General features: G+C 35.4%; 1 protein-coding gene across 2 annotated transcripts in view; it reads left to right on the forward strand.

The window, feature by feature from the left end:
- Positions 1-27023, forward strand: part of POLQ (DNA polymerase theta) — a 126581-nt gene that overhangs the window by 97456 nt on the left and 2102 nt on the right. For both annotated transcript variants that reach the window (XM_019729623.3, XM_074331249.2), the window contains 4 exons: positions 9976-10160; positions 12551-12662; positions 16026-16150; positions 25706-25859. In XM_019729623.3, the coding sequence (XP_019585182.3) occupies positions 9976-10160; positions 12551-12662; positions 16026-16150; positions 25706-25859 (576 nt within the window). The remainder of the gene's footprint in view (positions 1-9975; positions 10161-12550; positions 12663-16025; positions 16151-25705; positions 25860-27023) is intronic.

The raw sequence follows: 27023 nt of genomic DNA on the forward strand, positions 1-27023 counted from the left end.
CGCCATTTTTCTTCACCTAAAATACTTCAAGATTTCTTATAGTGCAGTTCTACTGACAGTGATTTCTCTGAGTATTTCCATATCTCTAAATTTCTTTATTTTTATCTCACTTTTGAAAGATATTTTTATTTGACATAGATTTCTAGGTTTGCAGTCCTTTTCTTTCAGCACTTTAAATATATTTTTCCATTAGCTTCTGGTTTGTATTATTTTTGAGAAGTATGTCACCATTTTTTATTGCTATTCCTCCAAGCACAATGTATCTTTTTCCTGGATGCTTTTCTGATTTTTTAATTTGTTATTCAGTTTTAGCAATTTGATTTGAGCGTGAGTCTCTGGGTAATTTTTTATGCTTTGCTTCTGGGATTTTTGAATTTGCTGACTTTCCTGAATTTACTTAGCTTTGTTTTTCAATCTATGTACTTATATTTTTCATTTCAAATTTGGAACATTTCAACTATTATTTCTTTTAATGTTTTTGTTCATATCCTTTCTTCCTTTCTAAATATATGTATGTTTTATAATACCACTAGGTATTGTGCCACAGATCACTGAAGCTTTTCTTTTTTCTTTTTTATTCTCCTCTCCCTGTTTTTTCCACTCTGTGCTGCAATAGATATTTTCTATTGACTGTGTTAATGTTCACAGATCTTTTCCTCTTTAGTGTGTAATTGCTTTCACAGCCTCCTAGTGAATTTTACATTTCAGATATTGCATTTTCAATTTTAGAATTTTCATTTGATTTTTTTGTGTCATTTTCATTACAAATTCACTATTTGTTACATTACTATCTTCATGTTTCTTTACGTTCCTGAACATATTTAAAATTCCATTACCTCTAATTTCTGGGTCATTTTCTATTGATTAAATAGTCTCCCATTCAAGTTACATTTTCTTGGTTCTTCATATGTCTAGTATTTTCTTATTGTATGCTGGATATTATGGTTCCTACACTTTTGACTCTTTGGATTTTGTAGCCTTCGTTAAATAGCCTTTTCTTTTGACAGACAATTTATTTTCACATCAGCTTGATAATTCTGAGACTTCTAGAGCTTTGTTAGTAAAGGTTTAGAAGAACCTTTACTCTAGGGCCAGATTAGCCAGAATATAAGGCAAGGCCCTGCTGGGGTCTCGGTGTGCAAGTTATTCAACAAGGTCTCTCCACTCAGTCTGATCAGAGCTTGAACATCTCTCAACATTCAAGAGTATGTGTTCAAGAAGTTGTTCAGCTGACAGCTATGCAATGTTGATTCTTTCTTTGGTAACAGTTATTGCTTTAGTGTTTGTTCTTTACCTGTTCTCTACACAGCTTAGTATTTGGTCAGAAATCCAAAAGGATTACTGCATATTTCTGGTGCTCCTTTTATGCACATCTTTCCCTCCCAATTTTAACAAATTCTAGCTGCCTCAGTAAACCCAAACTCCAGTCTCTGCTTCCTCAGCTCAGAATGACCATACTGCTTTGTTTCATTGCTCCTTCCCTGCAATGCTTTCTGCAAAGTGCCTCCATTCAGAAACCTGGGACAGTTGTATGGCTCACCCCATCTTCCCTCTCTGCCTGCCTTTCTCATGGATTATAGTTCTGCATTGCCTGTTGTTCAACAGCTAAAAACAGTTATTTCATATATTTTGTCCAGTTTTATCTTGTTTATGGCAATAAGGCCATAAACGTTATGGTCATTTGTTTTAAATCAGTATTTACTTTTTTTAAAAAATTTTTTTATTGGGGAATATTGCGGAACAGTGTGTTTCTCCAGGGCCCATCAGCTCCAAGTCGTTGTCCCTTAATCTAGTTGTGGAGGGTGCAGCTTAGCTGCAAGTCCAGTTGCCGTTTTCAATCTTTAGTTGCAGGTGGCGCAGCCCACCACCCCATGCAGGAATTGCACCAGCAATTTTGTTGAGAGCTCGCGCTCTAACCAACTGAGCCATCTGGCCGCCCCTCCGGCAGCTCAGCGACAGCTCTTTGTCTTCAATCTAGTTGTGGAGGGCACAGCTCACTGACCCATATGGGAATCGAACTAGCAACCCTGTTGTTCAGAGCTCGCGCTCTAACCAACTGAGGTATCTGGCCACCCCAGTATTTGCATATTTTTGGATCGGTTATTCATTCAAATAGCTTGGAAATCAAAATATATAAAAGGTATATAGTGATAAGCTTTGCTTTTTTGCCCCTGTCCTAGATACACTATTATCTACAACTCTTATAGATAACTGCATATGAGTTTCTTATATATGCTTTCAGTATTTTTTTTTTTTTTTTATCTCAATCTTTTTTTTTTTTTTTTTTTTTTTAATTAAATTTATTGGGGTGACAATTGTTAGTAAAATTACATAGATTTCAGGTGTACAATTCTGTATTACATCATCTATAAATCCCATTGTGTGTTCATCACCCAGAGTCAGTTCTCCTTCCATCACCATATATTCGATCCCCCTTACCCTCATCTCCCACCCCCCACCCCCCGCCCCACTTACCCTCTGGCAACCACTAAACTATTGTCTGTGTCTATGAGTTTCTGTTTCTCATTTGTTTGTCTTGTTCTTTTGTTGTTTTTGGTTTATATACCACATATCAGTGAAATCACATGGTTCTCTGCTTTTTCTGTCTGACTTGTTTTGCTCAGCATTACTCTCTCAAGATCCATCCATGTTGTCACAAATGTTCCTATATCATCTTTTCTTACAGCCGAATAGTATTCCATTGTGTATATATACCACAACTTCTTTATCCATTCATCTATCGAAGGACATTTTGGTTATTTCCATGTCTTGGCCACCGTAAACAAAGCTGCAATGAACATTGGAGCACACGTGTCTTTATCTCTAAATGTTTTCAGATTTTTTGGGTAGATACCCAGAAGAGGGATTGCTGGGTCATATGGCAATTCTATTCGTAATTCTTTGAGAAACCTCCACACTGCCTTCCATAACGGCTGTACCAGTCTGCATTCCCACCAACAGTGTATGAGGGTTCCTTTTTCTCCACAGCCTCTCCAACATTTGTTGCTATTTGTCTTGTTGATGATGGCCATTCTGACTGGGGTGAGGTGATATCTCATTGTGGTTTTGATTTGCATTTCTCTGATGATTAGTGATGTTGAGCATTTTTTCATATGTCTATTTGCCATTTGTATGTCCTCTTTGGAGAAATGTCTCTTCAAGTCCTCTGCCCATTTTTCAATTGGGTTGTTTGTTTTTTTGTTGTTGAGTTGCATGAGTTCCTTGTATATTCTGGATACTAGCCCCTTATCGAAGGCACTGTTTGCAAAAATCTTCTCCCATTCAGTTGGTGGCCTCTTTATTTTGTCAATGGTTTCTTTTGCTGTGCAGAAGCTTTTAAGTTTCATATAGTCCCATTTGTTTATTTTAGCTTTTACTTCCATTGCCTTTGGAGTCAAGTTCATAAAATGCTCTTTGAACCCAAGGTCCATAAGTTTAGTACCTATGTTTTCTTCTGTGCAGTTTATTGTGTCAGGTCTTATGCTTAAGTCTTTGATCCATTTTGAATTAACTTTGGTACATGGTGACAAATAGCAGTCCAGTTTCATTCTTTTGCACGTGGCTATCCAATTCTCCCAGCACCATTTATTGAAGAGGCTGTCTTTGCTCCATTGTATGTTTTTAGCTTCTTTGTCAAAAATTATCTGTCCATATTTATGTGGTTTTATTTCTGGGTTCTCAATTCTATTCCATTGGTCTATGTGTCTGTTTTTCTGCCAATACCATGCTGTTTTGATTATTGTAGCCCTGTAGTACAAGCCAAAGTCAGGAAGTGTGATACCTCCATTATTGTTCTTTTTCCTTAAGATTGCTTTGGCTATTCGGGGTCTTTTGTGGTTCCAAACAAATCTGATGATTTTTTGTTCTATTTCTTTAAAATATGCCATTGGGATTTTGATGGGGATTGCATTGAATCTGTATATTGCTTTGGGTAATATGGCCATTTTAACTATGTTGATTCTTCCAATCCATGAGCACGGAATGTCTTTCCATTTCTTTGTGTCTTCTTCAATTTCTTTCAAAAATGTCTTATAGTTTTCAGCATATAGGTCTTTCACATCCTTGGTTAAGTTTATTCCTAGGTATTTTATTCTTTTTGCTGCAATTGCAAAAGGAATTGTTTTTTGTATTTCTTTTCCTGAGATTTCATTGTTAGTATATAGGAAGGCAATGGACTTTTGTGCGTTGATTTTGTAGCCGGCAACTTTACTGTATTCGTTGATTGTTTCTAATAGCTTTTTGGTGGAGTCTTTAGGGTTTTCTATATATAGCATCATGTCATCTGCAAAGAGTGATAATTTAACTTCTTCATTCCCAATTTGGATGCCTTTTATTTCTTTCTCTTGCCTGATTGCTCTGGCAAGGACTTCCAACACTATGTTGAAAAGCAGAGGTGATAGGGGACATCCCTGTCGTGTTCCTGAACGTAGAGCAAAGGGCTTCAGTTTTTCTCCATTAATTATGAGATTAGCAGAGGGCTTGTCATATATGGCCTTTATTATGTTAAGGTATTTTCCTTCTATACCCATTTTATTAAGTGTTTTAATCATAAATGGATGTTGTATCTTGTCAAATGCTTTTTCTGCATCAATTGATATAATCATATGATTTTTGTCCTTTATTTTGTTTATGTGATGTATCACATTGATGGATTTGCGTATGTTGAACCATCCTTGTGCCCCGGGGATGAACCCCACTTGGTCGTGATGAATAATCTTTTTAATGCATTGTTGTATTCGATTTGCTAGAATTTTAGTTAGGATTTTTGCATCGGTATTCATTAGAGATATTGGTCTGTAGTTTTCTTTTTTTGTGTGATCCTTACCAGGTTTTGGTATCAGGGTAATGTTGGCCTCATAGAATGAGTTAGGGAGTACTGTCTCTTCTTCAATTTTTTGGAAGAGTTTGTGCAGAATTGGTATTAGATCCTCTTTGAAGGTTTGGTAGAATTCACTAGTGAAGCCATCTGGTCCCGGACTTTTGCTTTTGGGAAGGTTTTGGATGACTGATTCAATTTCGTTACTGGTGATCGGTCTGTTTAGATTTTCCAGTTCTTCATGGTTCAGCCTTGGAAGGCTATATGTTTCTAAGAACTTGTCCATTTCTTCTAGGTTGTTGAATTTGGTGGCATATAGTCCTTCATAGTATTCTTGGATGATCCTTTGTATTTCTGTGGTGTCCGTGATAACTTCCCCTTTTACGTTTCTGATTTTGTTAATCAGTGTCTTCTCTCTTTTTATCTTAGTAAGTCTAGCCAAGGGTTTGTCAATTTTGTTAATCTTTTCAAAGAACCAGCTCTTTGTCATATTAATTTTTTCTATTGTCTTTTTGTTCTCTATTTCATTTAGTTCTGCTCTAATTTTTGTTATTTCCTTTCTTCTGCTGACCTTGGGTTTTACTTGTTCTTCTTTTTCTAGTTCTTTAAGGTGGAACATGAGGTTATTTATTTGGGAGTTTTCTTGTTTCTTGAGATAGGCCTGTAGTGAGATAAATTTCCCTCTTAAAACTGCTTTCGCTGCATCCCAAAAATTTTGGTAGGATGTATTTTCATTGTCATTTGTTTCTATGTATCTTTTGATCTCTCCTCTAATTTCTTCTTTGACCCAGTCCTTCTTTAAAAGTATGTTGTTTAATCTCCATGTATTTGTGTTTTTCCCCGCTTTCTTTTTACAGTTGATATCCAATTTCAAAGCCTTGTGATCAGAGAATATGCATGGTATGATTTCAATCTTCTTAAATTTGTTGAGACTGATTTTATGTCCCAATATATGGTCTATCCTTGAGAATGTTCCGTGTACACCAGAAAAGAATGTATAGTCTGATGTTTTAGGATGAAGTGCTCTATAAATGTCAATTATGTCCATTTCATCTAATGTGTCATTTAGGGCTACTATTTCGTTATTTATTTTCTGTTTGGATGATCTATCCATAGCTGTCAATGATGTATTTAAGTCCCCTAGTATAATTGTGTTTTGGTCAATTTCTCCCTTTAGTTCTGTTAGTAGTTGCTTGGTGTATTTCGGTGCTCCCTGATTGGGGGCATAAATATTGATGACTGTTATGTCTTCTTGTTGTACAGTCCCCTTCACCATTATGAGATGTCCATCTTTGTCTCTTGTTATCTTTTTCACCTTGAAGTCTGTTTCATCTGATATCATTATGGCTACACCTGATTTTCTCTGGGTACCATTTGCTTGGAGTGTCAATTTCCACCCTTTCACTTTGAGTCTATGCTTGTCCTTGTAGCTGAGATGTGTCTCTTGGAGACAGCATATGGTTGGGTTTATTTTTTTGATCCAATCTGCTACTCTGTGCCTTTTTATTGGTGAGTTCAGTCCATTTACATTTAGGGTGATTATTGATATGTGAGGATTTCCTGTCATTCTATCCTTAGTTTTCTGGTAAGGTTGTGTCTCCATTGTTTCTTTGCCTTTTTGTTGTTGTCTATTATTTCTGTGTGGTGGTATTCTATGATGTTTCCCTCTGTTTCTTTTTTTATTTCAGTATATATTTCAATTCTGGATTTATTTTGAGTGGTTACCCTTAAGTTTATGTAAAAGAAAGTTTGATATTTAGAGTATTCCATTTTCTTCAGCACGCTTACTTTCTCCATTGCCATATTCCGGTTCAGGCCTTTACTCTCCCCCTTTTTGAGTTGTGGTTGCCACAAATTGTCCCTGTTGATGGTGGTCGAATAGCCTCCTTTAGTATTTCTTGTAGTGCAGGTCGTGTATTAGAAAATTCCCTCAGCTTCTGTATGTCTGGAAAGGTCTTTATTCCTCCTTCATATCTAAAGGATATCTTTGCTGGATATATTATTCTTGGCTCATGGTTTCTCTCTTTCAATAGTTTGAATATTTGTTTCCACTCCCTCCTGGCTTGTAGAGTTTCTGCTGAAAAATCTGATGATAATCTAATGGGCTTTCCTTTGTAAGTTACCGTCTTCTTTTCCCTGGCTGCCTTGAGGATTCTTTCTTTGTCGTTGATTTTAGACAGCTTCAATACAATGTGCCTTGGAGAAGGTCTGTTGGGATTGAGGTAACTAGGTGTTCTGTTTGCTTCTTGGATTCGAGGGTCCAGTTCTGTCCACAAATTTGGGAAGTTCTCATCGACAATTTGTTTGAATATATTCTCTGTTCCCTTCTCTCTTTCTTCTCCTTCTGGTATGCCCATTATTCTTATATTGCTCTTTCTGATGGAGTCAGAAAGTTCTTGTAGAGTTCTTTCATTTCTTTTAAGTCTCAAGTCTCTTTCTTCTTCAATTTGTGTCATTTCCAGGTTTCTATCTTCGATGTCACTGATTCTTTGCTCCATCTGGTCAACTCTACTACCTAAGCTGGTTATTTCATTCTTAATTTCTTCTATTGAGTTCTTAATCTCCAGAAATTCTATTTGGTTCTTTTTTAAGATTTCAATCTCTTTCGTAAAATGCTCATGCTGTTCTTTGATTGAGTTTCTGAGTTCCTTTAACTGCCTATCTGTGTTTTCTTGTATCTCGTTGAGTTTTTTCAGAACTGCAATCTTGAATTCTCTGTCATTTAAGTCACATATTTCTGTATCTTTAAGTGCCTTTTCTGGAGATTTTTCACTATCTTTCTGAGCTATCTTGTTGCCTTGGTTATTCATGGTGATTACTGGTTTACTATTTCTCTTCCTAGACATCTACAGGAGTGACTTCTGCAACAGGTTGATAGAAAGCGGTCTTTCTTTTGTTTGCCAGTACTTGTTGGTAGAATGTTTTATTATTTCTCCAACTGCAACTTATTTTTCTTCTCCCACACAGTAATGCTATGTTTTCTCTGCACTATTCCAACTTCTCACGCAAAGGGGGGATTCCCTGGGAGACGGGCTTCTCCTCTGTTAATAGTTCGTCTAGGTCACAGGGCGCAGTGTCCTGGTGGGTATGCGGAGAGCTTTTGATGTTCGAAAGCTCTTCCAGCTGCTGATTCAGAGCCCGTATATTTCAGCAGTTCTGTTTACTCCTGCAGGGATCCGCCCAGATAGGTGGGGTCAGGGGCGGGGTGAGTTGTGAGAGGTGGCCCAGAGCAATGGCGGCGACCACCACCTCAGCCGGTCCTGCTTCCACAGATCTCTCCCCTTTGCTGGAACTAGTTGGGCTGTGAATTTGTGTTTGCGGTCCACAGATCTCAAAACAGCAAAATTTCTGTTGTTTTGATCTGACACTGCTACTGTTTCGCTTCTAGCACCGGGCAGGTGGGGGCGGGGCGAGCTCTGGGAGGGGAGGGAGGGGGCGGCTAGTCTCAGTGCCTAAGGCTCCGTTCTCTGCTTGGCAGTGTGGGCTTAAACCACCGTTTTCAGCCTTTTTCCCTCAGTCTTTTCTCCGAGGTCTCTGCCGTGAGCGTTGGGTTCAGCCGTGGTATATGCTGTCCCCTCAGCCCTGTGGAGCCCTGGCGGAGCCCTAGCAGTCCGAGTTCTTCCCTCTCCCGCAGCTGCGGTAGTTCCGGGAAGCAGCGAGCTCGGCGCACTGAGCTAGGTCTGCGTCCTGCGCCCGCGCGGCTCCGTCTCCGCGCGCTTCTCCCTTTCCTCCTCCTCCCTCCACTCGCGCGAATCTCCCACCTGTAGGTGATTTCAGTCGGTAGTGGGCCTCTTCATGTTGCCTGTCTGCTGTGCAGGGAGTCCTTTGTGGAGTTTTTGTTGTTCGATTCTTTGTAAATTCCGGGGGAGCTTTACAGAGGCTCACCTCATGCCGCCATTTTTCCGGAAGTCTCACTTTCAGTATTTTTATGCTGATATAAGCAGATACAAATATGTAATATTTTCTTCCCCTATTCTTACACAAAGATAAGCATTCCATATACACTGTATGTGCCTTGCTTTTTTCATTTAATGTTTTTATACTGGAGATTTGTGATTATCAGTAAAGAAATTTGTGTATAAGCCGGTTTAACCTGTGTGCAGGTAATCTGTGGGTTGTTTGTTGAGTTGCAGAGTAAAAACATATTTAATTTTGATAGGTATTGTCAAATTGCCATCTATTGGGGGACAGTTACCATTTACTTCCTAATAACAATATATGAGTGTTTCTTTCTCAGCCTTGCCACTGCGTGTGCTGTCCAACTTCTGGATTTTTGCAACATAAGTAGAGAAAAATCATTTCTTGATATAGATTTAATTTTCATTTCTTTTGTAAATGAAGTTAAGCATTCTTTAATATGTTTAAGATTCTTTTGTTTTTATTATTTTCATGAACTGCTTGTTTATGTTTTGTTCTTGATTTGTAGTACTTGATTTATAGTTCTTGATTTATAATATAGCAATGAGTTCTCTGTAATATTAGTTGCAAATAGTTTTCCTATTTTGTTCTGTAGCCCTGCTTTTATTTATTTATTTATTTATTTATTTTTTTGCCATGCATATGTAATCCAGTCATTTCTAATTCTTAGGTAAATTATCTGAATCCTCTTAATAACTCTTCTTTACATATCAAACGCTGAATGCCTTTGTTATTATTGAAGAACACAGGTTTCTCTTCAGTCCACTTAAAATGTGCACACATTAGAAACCAGTTTCTTCATTCATTCATTCATTCATTCATTCACTCATTCATTCAACAACCATTTAAGAGCCTATTATGTGCCAGGAACTATGTAAGGTTTTGTATAGAATGCAAAGGAATAAGTCTCACGTCCGTAATGGCTCAGTGCTATGTGGGAGAGGCATGAAAGAACAATTTCAGATTGTATGTCAGGTGCTGTGGGAATACTGAGGAAATCACTACCACAATGGTTAAGGAGCAGAGGTCAGGGGTGACTTTACACATATTACATATACTTGAAAAGTATATGAAAAAAAGTCATCTAGGTTACAGAATTGAATTGCATATTACAAGCAAAGTTTTAACTTTTGGACACATGCGCTCATGCCTCTATGTTAGAACTAATTTCTGTCATCTGCTCAACTGTATAAAACGGATTTGTCTTTGTACCAGCTTTTCTAAAATTATTTCTACTTCAGATGGTTTAATATTAGCTGCTGATTACTCTCAACTTGAACTGAGGATCTTGGCTCATTTATCTCATGATCATCGTCTCATTCAAGTATTAAACACTGGAGCTGATGTTTTCAGGAGTATTGCAGCTGAATGGAAGATGATTGAGCCAGAGTCTGTTGGGGATAATCTGAGGCAACAAGCAAAGCAGGTAATTTTAGTGAACATGGTTAACATAGATGAGGAGAATTTTAATGATTCAAAAAAATTGAAAAATTGTTTCAATCACTTGCAGTTGAGGAATGATTTTTTTTTTTTTTTGTCTTTGGATCTTTCAAACCACATTCACCTGAGACTGTCTCATGGTATTCATTATACTTTCCTTTGCAGAGTTAGCAGAAAGAATCAAATAGACTTAGTCTGAGGCAATTTAGTGTCCAAAGAGCCATATGTGTTAGTGGTAGATATTGTGGCAGTGGTAGTTGTTATTTGTTATTTGTGTGTGTGTGTGTGTGTGTGTGTGTGTGTGTGTGTGTGTGTGTGTATTTTACATCTCTAGTCTGTAAGCATCCATATTTTCGTCTTTCTGTTTTCACACAGAATTGAGCCACAGTGCTTTTTATAAAAAGGTGCTCTCTAAATGTTTGTTGAAAAATAAATATAGCTGAGCTGTGGATTATAATTAATAATTGATAACTTTTTAGTTTGAGGCCTTTTGTTAACTAATCCATCTGTGAAACTTCATACTACCCTTGGACCTTTCAAGTGGATCCATATTAGTTTCTACTCCTGGATGATTGTCTGGCACAGAGAATGTCAAAGGCCACAGTTACACCATTTCATGGCCTGGATTAACACTGATACTTCCTTACCACGTGACCTGTGGGAAATGTGATGCCATTTTCAAGAAAGTAGGATTGTTGGCTGAGGTAAAGGCACACCACTCCCACCTCTAAGAGCCTACTTTACTAGTTTCACATTTACTTCTAGTTACTCACAGCTATAATCCTTGATTGGTTTATTAGGCAGGAAACACTCCCTTTCACCACTGTCTGTTTGGTACCAACCCTTGTTTCTTCCATGACTTAGAAAGACAGCTTTATCTTATCTATCTATTTAATCTCCTCTGGGATCCTGCATTTAGCAAGAATCAAATCCTAGGTAAAGTAGGTAACATTCCAATATTTAATCCTCATAATACACCCATGAAATAGGTATTATTATCATCCTCATTTTATATAGAAGAAAACTGAGGCACAGAAGTTAGTGATTTGCTTAAGATCATATAGATATAAGTGGTGAAGCCAGGATAAGTTCAAAATGCCAGAACCTAGACATTCTGACTTTGTAACCTAAACATTTGTCCACTGATGATAGTGGCCTCTATTTAATATAAGTTCTTGCATGATTTAATAGTGTTTATGCTATACCATTACCCCCCTAAATCACCATGCAGTGAACCATCTAATTTTTAAGTCTTACCGGGATCCCAGCTAGCACTAAGTAATGTCTAAGTTTAAAAAAAAAAAAAAGTAGACATCACAACAAAATACAGCATTAAAAGACCAGAAAGGAAAAGAAAAAAGGAGGAAAAAAATCCCTCTCAATGTATTTTAAAAAAGGAAAAAACAAAATACCTCTAGCTGTCTTATCACATTAAAAGTATTTTAGAATTCTCATAATCAGTTTTAGCAAGTTATCTGTTTAAATTTTATTTAACAACATTTATATAGAGCTTGCTTTATGTCATGCAGTTTCCTAAGCACTTGTAACTAGTAACTCATTTAATCTTAACACTTCCATGATATAGTATTACTATCTTCATGTAATGAATGAAGAAATCAAGATGCCAAGAATTTAGGTAGCTTTTGCAAGATAATACAGCTTGTAAATGCTGGAATTAGGATTTGAACACAAACAATACTTAATAAATCAGAGGGTGGTTTTTTTCTTTTTTTTTACCTGTTTAAGCTATTCCCCTTCATTACATCCAAAATTTCCTCATGGGTTTGTGTTTAACTCAAATGTATTGTGAGATTCACGAAATTATGAATTCTGCAAGTGTGAAATTTCCGGTGGCTATGAGGTGAAGAGGGTATTTCCAATAAGTCTTTCCTATTATCAACGCATGAAGCCTATTCTTCCAGCTCTTTTAGTGCTATCTAAGAGTAACGAGAGGGATGTTTGTAATGTTTCTTTCCTGACTCCTAGGCACTTCTTTAACCAGAAGTTAATGAGGTATTATGAGGAGTAGAAAGCTGCTATGAAGACTGCTGGATAAATGACAAAGAGTCAGAAATAAATCTTCCCTTTTAAATCATTAGGATTATTTTCTTAAACAGACATTAATATTCATTCATATTCTGCCTCTCCCTCCCTTCCTCTCCTCCCCCCAAAAAAGTATTGCTAAAAGGCATAAAGGATGTTCAGTGGATATCAGCTTTAATGGATCTAACCCACCAAAAGCAAATCTGAACATTTCTTTCAATCACTATGAAATAAAAAACTTACCAAATTTCAATCCTAAGGAACTTTTTATATTTGCATTTTATGTAGCTACAACCTTGAATTTACTTACTGAGTGTGATGACTCCCTTTCAGATTTGCTATGGAATCATTTATGGAATGGGAGCTAAATCTTTGGGAGAGCAAATGGGTATTAAAGAAAACGATGCTGCTTGTTACATTGACTCCTTCAAATCCAGATACACAGGTAAGAAGCCTTGCGTGGTAATTATCTTCTAGATACTATTCTTCTCAATTGTCTTTCCATAGTATTATTAATTTTAAAAAATTGTATTTCCATTAATCAGAACTTTTCATTAGGCATTGTTAATTTAATAATATTAACCTTATTATGATCATTTACTAAGATGCGTTTTTTTTTTCATAAAAGTAGGGACAGAAATGGAGTAGCAAAACGTAGTTGATGTATATGCTACTGTGTCGTTGTGAATATCTCATAAAATCTTGAAATTGTCCTGTACTTTAGGTTTAGATAGCTTTAATTTGAAACTGTAAACCATTGATTAAACGTACCAGAAATTGTGAGTGAACAATTGCTGTTATAAAGCAGTTTGAGTATCATTGTTATAAATTGTCTTTTCTTTTGGCAGTTTATTGAGGTATAATTTACATAGAATAAAATTAACACTTTTTATGTGTATAATTCTATGAATTTTGACAAATGCATACAGTCGTATAAGTTATACCACAACCAAGGTATGGAACCATAACCCCATAACCCCAGAAAGTTCTTTTATGCCCCTTGTAATCAACCTGTCCCCAACCCTCAAACAGAAAATTTTATTGACACATGACATGATCTTGTACATCAAAAATCATATGAATTTTACTAAAACAGGGTCATTTGTAAAAATCAGTAGTTGTAGTTCTATATCTAGCAACAAATAATTAGTGTATGAAGTAAAACCATTTACAATAACATCAAAATACATGAAATTCTTAGGCTAAATTTAACAGCATATGTGCAAAACTTTATTGAAAACTCCAAAGCAATCCTGACAGAAATTGAAGAATGCTTACATAAGTGGGAGGTTTACCATGTTAATTTATTAGAAGGCACCAGTTATGATGACAGTTTTTTGTAAATTGTTCTATCGATTCAATGCAAAATTCTGTTAGACTCTTGTTTAGAATTAGACAAGCTGACTCTAAATTTATATGGACATTCAAAGGGACTGGAACAATTAGAATAATTTTTTGGGAAAAGTATAATGTTGAGTACTTACACTCTCTGGTTTCAAAACTTATAAAACTACAATAATCAAGATAGGCATAAGGGTAGACATAGAGAACAATGGGTCATAATAAATGGTCCAGAAATAGACTTACACAGTGAATTAATTTTCAACAAAGTTGCCATGGTAATTCAATGGAAGAAAAATGGTCTTGTCAACAATCGGTGTTAGAAGAACTAGATACCAGTATGGGAAAAAAGTGAACTTCAACTTTTATCTCACACTGTATTCAAAAATTAACTTGATATAATTCATAGATTTAAAAGTAAAAGCTAAAACGATAAATCTTCCAGAAGAAACACGGGAGAAAAGCTTTGTGACAATGAGATAGGCAAAGATTTCTTAGGTGATAGTAACACTGAATCACAAAAGATAAACACTGATGAAAGACACCATCAAGAAAATGTAAAGGCAAGCCACTGACAGAGAAAAGAGAGAAAGTAGTTGCAGTTCCTAATAATCTAACAAAGGACTTGCATCCAGAATATTAAAGAACTTTTATACATGTCAATGCTAAGAAGGCAAACATGCCAATAAAATAAAGGTCAAATATTTTCAACAGACATTTCACAAAAAATAAATGAATGACCACATCAAATGTTATCATCATTGGTCATCAGGGAAGAGCAAATTAAAACCACAGAGAGATACCATTACAAAAACACTAGAATGGCTAAAATTAAAAACATTGTATCTCATTTACATTGCTTGTAGAGTTGTAAAATGGTACCACCACTTTGGAAAATAGTATGGCTCTTTCACATAAAGTTAAACACACTTAACCATTGGATCCTGCAATTCTACTGTTGGGTATTTGCTCAAGAAAAATGAAAACATATGTCCAAAGAAAGACTTGTACATGAATATTATAGTAGTTTTATTCATAACAGCCCAAGATTTGGAACAGTTAAAATGTCTAACAACAGGATTCTGAATAAACAGATTTTGGTCTATATCTGACATGTAATACTACTTAGCAAAAGAAGGCAGACACAAATGAGAACGTAGTATAATTCAATTTTTATAAATATGAAGAACATAAAAACCTAAGATATAGTGTCATAAAGCACATCAGTGAGTGAGGATAATAATAGGGTTCTGCCTGTAAAGGTCATGAAAATGTTTGTGTCTTTTAGTGACTGTGACAGGGGTGTATACGTTTATTAAAATGCATCAAACTGTTCACTTGAAGAAGTGCCTTTTATTATATATAAATTATATCTCAGAATTGATTGTTTTTAAAAGTAGTTCTTGCAGTATCTGATTATTGGAAAGCCTCCTACAGATGCAGATAAGATAATTTATAGAGCTCTCTTAAATCTCATCCTTTTCTTTGCTCTTCCCTCAACAATATCACAGTAATTCTTAAAGAGAAAAACATGAGAGAGCGTGATTGCTTCCGATTTTTTATGCTAGTGGTCAAATATCTCCAACAGCTTCACTTGGCAGGATATTCTCCTTTCCTTTCAACCACAGTCTCCTTAAATGTCTTTTTTGTGTGTGTGTGTGCCAGCCACACAACAGAAATCCTCAACTGAGGACTTTTTCAATTGGGAGACATTAGTGTTTATTACTTAGGATGAGCAGAGCTATGAGAAAGCAGAAATTACAAATATGAATAAAGATAGATCAGCACAGTCTCTACACTTGATTGTGTTTTAAAGAATACGGAGAAAGAGACAGGAATGAAGAGTGAAGAGATTGGACCACCTGAAGCAAAGAATTCATCCTGGAGATCCATAAGACATAATAATGGACTTACATTGCAAAGGATGAATGCTGGTATATGGAATATGAATGTATTTGAATTGAATACTATCCACATAGTATACTATTGAATTTTGAATTCTAAGAAGGGGTTGTATATGTTCCTAATGAAATATTATAACTCATGCATTAATTTCAGTTAGTTCCTATTTGGATCACAGCTTAGGTGGTAGCAAGGAGGTGTTAGAATGTTTTAAGCCTGGAAATGCTAAGATCAAAGAATAAAAGAGGATTAACATGATCAAATAATAGAAACCTGTGAAAAATAGCATGGAAGATCCTGGAATAAAACCACCTAGGTTGTTCTGGAGTTTAGTTTCATACTTTTTTTAAGTTGTTGGTTAAAAAACAAAAAGTTAGATCATGTCATTTCTAAAGTACCTTTTATTTCCAGCTTTCTGCGTGTACAAAAAGTGGATGAAAGTTTATATGTAAAATTTTGGTGTTGTGCTATTAGTAGGGTTTTGGTATATTCCACTGTATTGAAACTATTGAATGAGATTAAAAATGGACTTTGGGTATAATTGTTTCTTTTTATTTCTTTGTAGGTATTAATCATTTCATGAAAGAGACGGTGAAGAATTGTAAAAGAGATGGGTTTGTTCAGACCATTTTGGGACGGCGTAGATATTTACCAGGAATCAAAGACAACGACCCTTATCATAAAGCTCACGTATGTTGAAATTTCTCTGGATTTTTAACTTAAAATTTCAATGATATATACTTTTCAACAAAGACTAAATGCTGCTATTGTCCCTTATAGGGATCTCTAGCATATTAATTGGATCTTGTATTTTATTAAGGACTTCTGAAGTGTTGGCACATGCCCGTATTTGCTGAACACAGTCTTTGGGAGACTAATGTAAATATGGGTTCACTTAATAATCAATTAAAAGAAAGCCAATTATTTATTAGCTTTGGTAATAAGTTATAGATAAACCTAATTCTTTTTTTTTTTTTTTGGAGTTTTATCATTTTCTTATATTGCCAAATAAATCATTTTTTTTGAAAAGCATTTTAATGGCCTTTGTACAAATACTTTTGCAAACCCAAGGTAGTTTTTTTTTTTTTAGACGTTTATCATTTATATCCCTCACACTGTGTGAATCCCCCTCCCCCCATCCACTATCCCTCTGTACGTTCCCAAAACCTCTCACCTTCCCCTTATCCCCACCCCCCCGCCCCTCTAGCAACCCTCTGTTTTTCCTCCATGTTTCCAAAACTGTTTCTGATTAGTTCATTCACTTATTCTTTTCTTTAGATTCCGCATATAAGTGAGATCATATGGTATTTGTCTTTCTCTTTCTGACTTATTTCACTTAACATAATGTTCTCTAGGTCCATCCATGTTGTTGCAAATGGTAAGATTTCTTTCTTCTTTATGGCTGCGTAATACTCCATTGTATAAATGTACCACAGTTTCTTAATCCAGTCATCTACTGATGGGCATTTCGGTTGTTTCCAGGTCTTGGCTATTGTATATAGTGCTGCAATAAACATAGGAGTGCATAAAGATTTTTGAATTGGAGTTTTGGATTTCTCCGGATAGATACCTAGGAGTGGGATTGCTGGATCATAAGGTAGTTCCATTTTCAGATTTTTGAGATATCTCCAAACTGTTTTCCATAGTGGCTGCACCAATCTGCATTCCCACCAACAGTGCACCAGTGTTCCCTTTTCTCCGCATCCACGCCAGCACTTGTTGTTTGTTGATTTATTGATGATAGCCATCCTGACTGGGGTGAGGTGGTATCTCATTGTAAACCTAATTCTTACATTTGCTAATTGTTCTTTGTTTCAGATACCATAGACTAATTTGTCATATCACATCAGATTGCCAGTGTCTTTAGGGATTAACTAGTCATTAAATTGTGATTTTTTTTTTTACTAATTCTACTTATTTATTTATTTTAAAAGCACTAACTCATCAGAGATTATTAGGGTACCCAAAATACTGAAGAAGTCTATTTTTAACATCAGTTTAAAGATTTATTGATGGTATTTGTTCAAATTATGATTAAAATCTTTTTCTGATATAAATGGGATTCATAAAGATATTCTATGTATCTGAGAATTTAGGCTTCTATAATAGTTCAGTTCTTCCTAACTGGTTGTATTTTGCCCTTCCCCCATACTTTTGCATGTCAGTGTCCATAGTGCATGTAATGAAAACTTCTAAACTCTTATGTGGAGTTAGAATGCTCTTAGGGACCATGGAGGAATAGTGGGCTTTTGTTACGCTTCACTGTCTAGCCTCCCATATATCCACATGCAGACATCAGATGTTTACTAGGCTTTTACTATCTCTTGAGTGAACTTGGCATTGTAGTTGATGCCTTAGTAAAATAAGTCTTAAAATGTATTAGAAGAGATAAAGCAAAATATTAATAGAACTATATAAAAATAACACATATACTAAATTATTTAGGCTTCAGAGAGGAGATAGAACTCAAACAAATTTTTTTTAAAAAATTTATTGGGGTCATATTGGTTAGTAAAATTATGTAGATTTCAAGTGTACATTTCTATAATACATCATCCCTATAATGCATTGTGTGTTCACCACCCAGAATCTGTTGATTTAAAATAAATAAATGGGACGATATCAAACTAAAAAGCTTCTACACAGCAAAAGAAACCATCAGCAAGACAAAGAGGCAACCAACTGAATGGGAGACGGTATTTGCAAACAACACCTTGGATAAGGGGCTAATATCCAAAATATATAAAGAACTCATGCAATTCAACAACAAAAAAACAAACAATCCAATTAAAAAAATGGACAAAGCAACTGAACAGACAGTTCTCCCAAGAAGACATACAAATGGCCAACAGATATTTGAAAAAATGCTCAACTTCACTGGCTATTAGGGAAATGCGAATCAAAACCACAATGAGATACCATATCACACCTGTTAAAATGGCTATTATCAACAAGACAAGTAATAACAAGTGTTGGAGAGGTTGCGGAAAAAAAGGAACTCATACACTGCTGGTGGGAATATAAATTGGTATAGCTACCATGGAAAACGGTAAGGTGGTTCCTCAAAAAATTAAGAGTAGAATTATTATATGACCCAGCAATCCCTCTTCTGCGTATCTACTCAAAAAATCGGAAAACATTTATCCGTAAAGATATGTGCACCCCTGTGTTCATTGCAACATTATTCACGGTGGCCAAGACATGGAAACAACCAAAGTATCCTTCAATAAGTGGTTGGATAATGAAGATGTGGTACATATATACAATGGAATATTACTTGGCCATAAGAAAATATGAAATACTGCCACTTGTGACAACATGGATGGATCTTGAGATTATCATGCTGTCTATGGCCATACCACCCTGAATGCACCCGATCTTGCCAGATTTCGGAAGCTAAGCAGGGTTGGGCCTGGTTAATACTTGGATGGGAGATTATCATGCTAAGCGGAAATAAGTCAGACAGAAAAAGTCAAGAACCATATGATTTCATTCATATGTGGGATATCAAACTGAAAGCAAAAAATGAACAAGACAAACAAAAACTTATAGATACAGACAACAGTTTAGTGTTTACCAGAGGGTAAGGGGAGGAGGGAGGGTGGTAGGGAGGGTAAAGGGGTCAAATATATGGTGATGGAAAAAGAACTGAATCTGGGTGGTGAACACACAATGCAATATATAGATGATGTATTATAGAATTGTACACTTGAAACATAATTTTACTAACCAATGTCAATACAATAAATTTAATAAAATTATTAAAATAGTGAAATTTAGATTATTGGGCATGAGAAAAAACAATCACATGTGGATAAGAATTTGAGGATTGGCTAGAAGGCCGATCTGGTAGGAATGGAGAGTTTGAGTTGTCACTTAGTGGTAGATAATTTTCTACTTGTTAAAAGCTAGTAGAAGGCTTTTAATGTCAAGCTGAGAAATCTGGATTTGATCTAACAGGAATTGATTTTGTTTCTTGGGATTTCCATGATGAAAAATGGAGGATAGAGTTATTTATGTAAGTAAGTGATATAATTTTTTTGAAAACTAATATTTATGTAGCTAAAGATGTAAGAATAAGACTTTTGATGCCCAAACATTAGGTGTCAAAGATCTAACTAATTCATTATGCTGTTGATGAGAAAAACAAAAATTCAAACCTTCTGAATTAGGAATAAATGTAGCCAGATATATGTTTTGGTTTTGGTTTGGTTTTACTTTCTGTTTAACTTTTATTGTATGAAAAATTTACATATAAAAAGCACAGAAAACAAATGTTGATTTCAGTAAATTATCACAGAGCTACACCTGTGTAACCATCACCCAAGTCAAGAAACAGAATATTGCCAGTACCCCAGAAGCCCTCTCATGCCTCCTTCTAGTCACCACCCACTGTCTTCCCAGAAATAACCATTATCATAACTTCTAACCCTGTAGTTTTGTTTTGTGTATTATCGACTTCTATATACATCATATATGTGTATTCTTTTGTGTCTAATTTTACATAGGCAAATCATTCTTGTTGTTTCATGTAAGGGTAGCTGTATAGTACTCTATTATATGGGTATACCACAATGTATCCTTTTGTTGGTGAACATTGGAATTTCAATTTGAAGCTACTATGGATATTGATAATTTAAACATTCTTGTCCAAGGTTCTTAACGCACATGTGTTTCCATTCATGTTTGGTAAAGACCTAGTCATAGAATCACTGCTTATCTTTGGCTTTAGTAGCTAAGGCCAAATTGTTTTCCATCATGATTGTAGCATTCTGCCCTTCCATCAGAAGTATACTCAAATTCTTATTGTTCTGCATCCTTGCCAGCATTTGCTACTAAGTAAGTATAAATCTGGCTATTCTGGTGGGTGTAAAGTAATATCTTGTAGTTTTAATTTGCATTTTCTTGGATACTAATGAGGTAAAGTAATTTAACAAATTTTGTTTAGCCATTTAGTTATTTTTTTATTGGGATAGTGCCTATTCAAGGTTTCACATTCATTTTTATGTTGGGCTGTCTGTCTTTTTCTTACTGATTTATATGAGCCTATTACTGGTTACATATGTGGGAAATATTCTCTCCCATATTGTATCAGGCCTTTACATTCTCTTATTGGTAATTTTAGATGCAGAGACGGTATTCATTTTGTTTATTCTTAAAATTTGTATTGAGAAACAACATACATGCAGTAAAGGGCACAAATCTTAAGTGTAAATCTTGAAGTTTCACATATGTATATACCCATGTAACTAACATGACGATCATGGTATAGAGCTTTCCCAGCATCCCAGCTTCTTTATGCTCCTTCCAAGTCAATACTGTCCCCCTGTGCACACACATACAACTATAGGTTAGTTTTGTGTGAACTTGAATTTTATTTAAATATTTTCATACTGTATGTAATCTTGGGCTGAATTTTTTCATTCAACTATAAGTGAGAATAATCAGTATCATGTACAGCTGTAGTTTATGTCTTCATTTAGTTGAGTGGTATTCCATGATAGGAACATACCAACAATGTATTTACCCATTCTAATGTTGGCAGACAGTTTGGTTGTTCCTGTGTTGTGGCTATCATTAAACGAAGCTGCTATGAACATTCTTGTATATGTCTTTTGGTGAACATATGTACCCAATTCCATTAGCTTAGAGTGGAATTGCTGAGTTATAGAGCAAGCATGTTGTTATCTTTAGTGCATACTACATAGTTTTGCCGAGTAGTTATCCCAATTTACGTTGCCATCAGCTATGTATATTGTATCTGCGTTCTTGATATCATTGGTCTTTTTAATTTTAGTTATTCTGGTAGCTGTGTAGTGGTGCCTCATTGTGCTTTTGATTATTTGTTGATGACTAGTACTGTTAAGCTCCTTTTAAACAATGCTTATTGAATATTTGGGTATTTTCTTTTGTGAAGGGTCTGTTTAAGTCTTACGTCTTTTGTTTCTTTTTTTTTTTGAGTTGTCTGTCCTTTAACTGATTTATGAGAGTCCTTTATATATTCCAGGTATAAGCCCTTTGCTTACATGGATTTAGCAGACTTTTATATTATTGTAGTGCTTTCCTTGAGCTGTTTAAGAAAGCTTTCTGTACCCTAACATCAAGAAAATATTCTCTAGAAATTTTTTGTTTTGACTTTTACATTTATATCTATAATCAACCAGGAATTGATTTTCATGTATTATGAGAAAATGAGGGTCAAAGTCCCCCACCCCGATGGATATATGATTGTCCCAAATTATTTATTGAAAAGACTGAGCTTTCCCCACACTGCTCGGCAGTGCCACCTTTGCCATAAATTCAATAATGTAGATGTGTCTGTTTTTGGACACATTATTTTGATCTGTTGTATGTGCTCATCCTTTAGACAGCACCACATGGCCTTAGTTCCACAGCTTTGTAAGACGTCTTCATAAATGACAATGTTTTCTTACCTTGTTCTTTTTTTTTTCCAAAAATATTTGCCTATTCTTGGTTCTTTGTATTTCCATATAAATTGTAGAAGCAGCTTGTGAATTTCCACATAAACACAAAATCCTGTTGGGATTTTTTATTGCGATTGCCTTGAGTACATAGATGAAGATGGGATTAATGGACATATTTATAAATTTGAGTTTCTAGTCTACATGATATATTTGTCCATTTATTTAGGTATTTACGTCTTGTTAAATTCTCTCAAAAATACTGCATAGTTTTGAAGAACAGATCTTATACATTTATTATTAGATTTATAGCTTTTCAAAATTTGAAAAGTTTTGATGCTGTTGCAAATGGTACTCTTTTTAAATTCTTTTTCTTCTTTACATTTTCGAACCCTTTGCTGCTGTTACATAGAAATATAACTTTTTGTTGTTCTTTTGTCTAGAAACCTTGTAAATATTACTTACTAATTCCAATAATTTGTCAATACTTTTAGATATCACAGTTATCATCTGCAAAAAAAAAATAATTTTATAACTACCTTTCCAAACCTTATTCCTTTTATTTTGTTTGCCTTACTAGCTAGGACAGTGTTGAATAGAAGTAGTGATAGTGAACATCTTTGCCTCTTTTCAGATTTCAGAGAGAAATTTTAAACATTTTACTAATGAGTAGAACTTTAAGTTTTTAAGTGACTATTAGATAAATTTCACTCCCCTATATATTTACTTGTAGGCCATAGAGTCTCTGTCACAACTACTTAACTCTGCTGTTGTAGTGCAAACACAGTCATAGACAATACATAAATGAATGAGTGTGATTATGTTCCAATAAAACTTTATTTACAGAAACAGGAGTTGGGCCAGATTTGGCCTACTAGGTGTAGTTTGCCCATCCCTTGTCTATTTCTTCTTTGAAGGTAATCTGCCATTTTTCTCTAAGTTGCTTTCCATACAGTATTTTTCTTTCTGTCTGGTTTCCAGCAGATTTTCTGTGATGTGCCTAACTTTGTGTGTGTGTGTGTGTGTGTGTGTGTGTGTGTGTGTGTTTAATTCATGTCCTCTGTGTGGGTGTGTATTGATCTTTCTTTGAGGATGTTAGGATTTCTTAAATCTAGAGCTTGATATCTTTTGTTGACTTTGGAAAATTCTTAGCCTTTTCTACTTAAATTATTGCTTCATCGCATTCTCTCCTTTCTATCTGGGACTCCTACTATAAAATTTTAAAACTTTTTAAAATTCCTCATGTTTCATATCCTCTCTTTGGTATTTTCAATGTTTATATTTCTTCATGCTTAATTCTGGATGTTTTCTCCTAACTTCTCTTTCAATTTATGGATTTTCTCTTTAATTTGCTGTTGAACCCAACTATTGAGCTTTTAAGTTCTAAATGATATAGAACGTTTCCAGCCCTCCAGAAGACATCTTTATACTCCTTCCAATTCAATATTATCCCCTTACATACACACACACACACCAAACTATGGAGAATATTCTGTTTAAGTGGTTTAAGTTCTGTTGTTTTCATTTTTCAGTTCTAGAGTTTCCATTTTGTTATTTTATGGGTATTTTGTTCTCTGCTGAAATACTCAATTTTCTCTTTTATTTTCTTGAATATATTAAACATGGTTATTTTATAGTCTAATAAGTCCCATATTTGTATCTCTGTAGTTTATTCCTGGTACTTTTTTTCCTTTTAGTTTTCTACCAAAACGGTTATGTTGTCTCAACTTCTTGTTGTCTTGATAATTTTTTATTGTGTCAAACACTGTATATAAAAGCTTATGGATATAATTTGAAGCCTGTATGATGATGTTACTTTTATTCAGAGGATTTACATTCGCTTTTGGCAGGAGACTGGAATGACCAACAACATAGGGTTACTGTGATCCAACTTCAGGGGTAGAGATGATTTGAAGCAATGGTGTTAGGACCAGACTATTTTTGGTTTATCGTTTTTCCTAGAGTGTTACTTTTAGGGTTGCAACTTGATGATTTACCAGGCCTCTTTCTACTTGTTGGACCCTGAACTTATTTATTCCTCAAACCCTTCAAGGTTATCAAGTTCTGCTCAGCTTCTTAGCCTCTCATCTGCCTCTTCTGGAATCTTTCGATTTCCCTGGGAGACATGGTGGCCTCCAATGCCAGGATCACCTCCTTGGTTTCCTTTTTCTCCTAGGCCTCCGGGGCCTATCATTCTTCACTTCCTTAACTCTGATTTATTCAGAGGCATTTTCTTTTCAGCTTTTCTCGTTGTTATCAATGGGAAGCTTGTTCCTAATGGCCTAATCTCCCATTACCAGAAACCTATATTTTTATGTACATGAAAAAAGTCCTGGTTATGAATGACTATGATTGTAAAACACAAAGCTGAGACTACCAAATTTTCTTATTTTGGAAGCGAATCAGGGACGTACAATATCATGAGAGTAAAGTATTTATTTTAGTCATATTTTTACTTGCTTTTGTCAGTAAAAACAACCCCAAAATTTCAGTGACTTTAAAATAAGGAGCTTTATTTTTAATTCATGTTACTCAATTATTTTTAATTCAGTTTGATTCTGTTGAATGTGGCCCTGTTCTATATTTTCTTCATTCTGGAATTCAGAATGAATGAAAAGTCCCTATCTTGGATAGGCCTTTTTTATGACAATGTTGGATAGTTTTTAAAACTTCTTAGATATGCTGAATTTCAGTTTTACTCACATTTTATTGGTGAAAACAAGTCAAGGCCATCCTTTTAGAGTGAAAAAATACTTCACATCACATGGCAATGGGTAGGGCTATGAAACTTCTCAGAGAAAGGCAACAAGTAATAGCAACAATAACATAATCCACTACACAAAGTTTCCAGAAGGAGAGGAGTCAGAAGAATTCTGAAATTTAGTCACTCTTTAAACAGTGACAACTGCTGAGTGTCATCAGCATCTGACAAAACAACAGTTAATTTTTAAAAAATGTCTCTCTTTAACAGGCATTTAATATACTAGGAATTAGAGAACACCTTCCAAGTTACATAGATCTCTACAGTGAGTAGGCACTTCCCATTTTTCTGAGACCTTTTGGGACAATGGGAACTATATTCTTGGATAGGTTACACCTTGGATGTTAACCCAGACCCCACCCCTACTGCTCCAGGATGGTCACTTTTGGCAGCTATGTTTGCCTGCCAAGATGCTCATGGCAACAATAATTTCAGGAACTTTTTAATTTAATACTAGGTATCCAGGATCTACATTTTCACTAGCAGCTAATGATTAGCCCCGGCAGCCCATAAAAAGCTCTGATTTATACCAAAGGGCTCCAGGCGTGCTAGGGCCAAACTCCACGTAGGACCAAGAGGCCACGGATATGGGGGATGTGCTTGGAACATTCCAGCCCATGTCGCAATGAATGATGTTCTACTTGTATCTAGTTAGGATTAAGGGGAGTCGTATTTTGAGAAATAGATCCTTTAGAGTGAAGTTTATAACAGCTAGAACATTGATGATATATGTTTATAAAATAAAATAATTTTGAGCTACTAAATACATCTTAAGTGTAATGCAGTTTTTGATTCCTGAGTGTTGAAGATTTCTATACCAAAGCAACCTGACCTTCTTCTATTTTGTTTATCTTCATGTGGATGATAGCCGGGAATCTAAAGCCCTGGATCATTCTAGTTGTTATTAGAATTCAGCTTAATAGTTGATGTCCTGGGTCACATCTCGGTCCAGATTTCCAATCTGGTTGCAGATGTGAGCTCTGATCTGTGGATGCTAAAAGCAGGTGTGAAACCATGTTGTGTCTCTGATGGAGCACCTGTTATTTTTACCTTCTTTCGTAGGCGGAACGTCAGGCTATCAACACAACAGTCCAAGGTTCAGCGGCTGATATTGTCAAAATAGCCACAGTTAACATTCAGAAGCAACTAGAGACCTTCCACTCAACCTTCAAATCCCATGGTCATCGGGAGGTTATGCTCCAAAGTGACAAAACAGGTTTGTTCATAAATGAGGCCCCAACTATAGCATGATGAGATTAATTGCATCAGAAAAGGGGAAGTATTTTTATATATTATTCCTCCGCAGCTCTCCAACATTTTGGCCTCATGATGTGTTTATACTGTTAGAATTATCAAGATCCCAAAGAGCTTTTGTTTATGTGGATTTTATCTACGAATATTTACCATATTAGAAATTTAAAAACAGGGAATTTAAAAATGTTTATAAACATTTAAAAATAATAAACTTGCCATATGTTGACATAAATAATATTTTTATAAAAATAACTACATTTTTTAGAACAAAAGAAAAATGGTGATGAGTGACTCTATTTTACATTTCTACAAATCTCCTTAATGTCTGGCTTAAGAAAAGACAGCTGGATTCTCATATCTATTTCTGCATTGAATTTATTACAATATCACCTGTCCTGTAACCTCTGGAAAACCCTTTATAGCCACAGTCTAGGGTGATAAATGGCCCAGTTCGTGGGAGACTGGTGGGTTTCCCAGGATGTGAACTTTCAGTGCTAAAACCAAGAGTTGGTCACCTTGCTATACACTTAGGAGAGAATGAGACTAAAAAAGGAATATAACCTCAGTGTGTTATTATGAAAATAATTTGATTTTGCCAGTGCTTTGAAAGGGTCTCAGGGATTCCCGATGGTACTCAGATCACAATTTAAGAACATGTTGATTTTCCTATTCGTGACCTTCCTTGTTCTCTGAGGTCTGGGACTAATACACTGCGTTGACCTCCTTATCATGTACATTTCTTTGCCAATATTGGCATCTTTTCTCATTCTTTTAAAAATATTTTTCCTACGTTCTCTCCTTGCTGCTTGGACAATTTCTTGTTCTAACAAGTACATAGAACTTGCCCTTCTATTTATCCCGTGTCCATACTTCTGCTTTAAATACCATTTCACTATCACTAAGATTGTCAAACCATGACTGCCAGCCATATTTTCAATTTTCCTGGGAATAAGTTAAGAAGGTTTGGAGCATAAAGGGGAAGAATAAACTGCTGGAGATGAGGCAGTAAAGGTAGTGATCAGCTATCGAGATGGAATTTGCTAGAAGAGACATACACATACATTAAGAGAATAATACAGCCAGTTACATAGATATAAAGTTATTCACTTATATACAAAAATACATA

The sequence above is a fragment of the Rhinolophus sinicus genome, chromosome 17 (assembly GCF_057876585.1).
Source record: "Rhinolophus sinicus isolate RSI-liver-muscle chromosome 17, RSI-T2T, whole genome shotgun sequence".
In the NCBI taxonomy this organism is placed as follows: domain Eukaryota; kingdom Metazoa; phylum Chordata; class Mammalia; order Chiroptera; family Rhinolophidae; genus Rhinolophus; species Rhinolophus sinicus.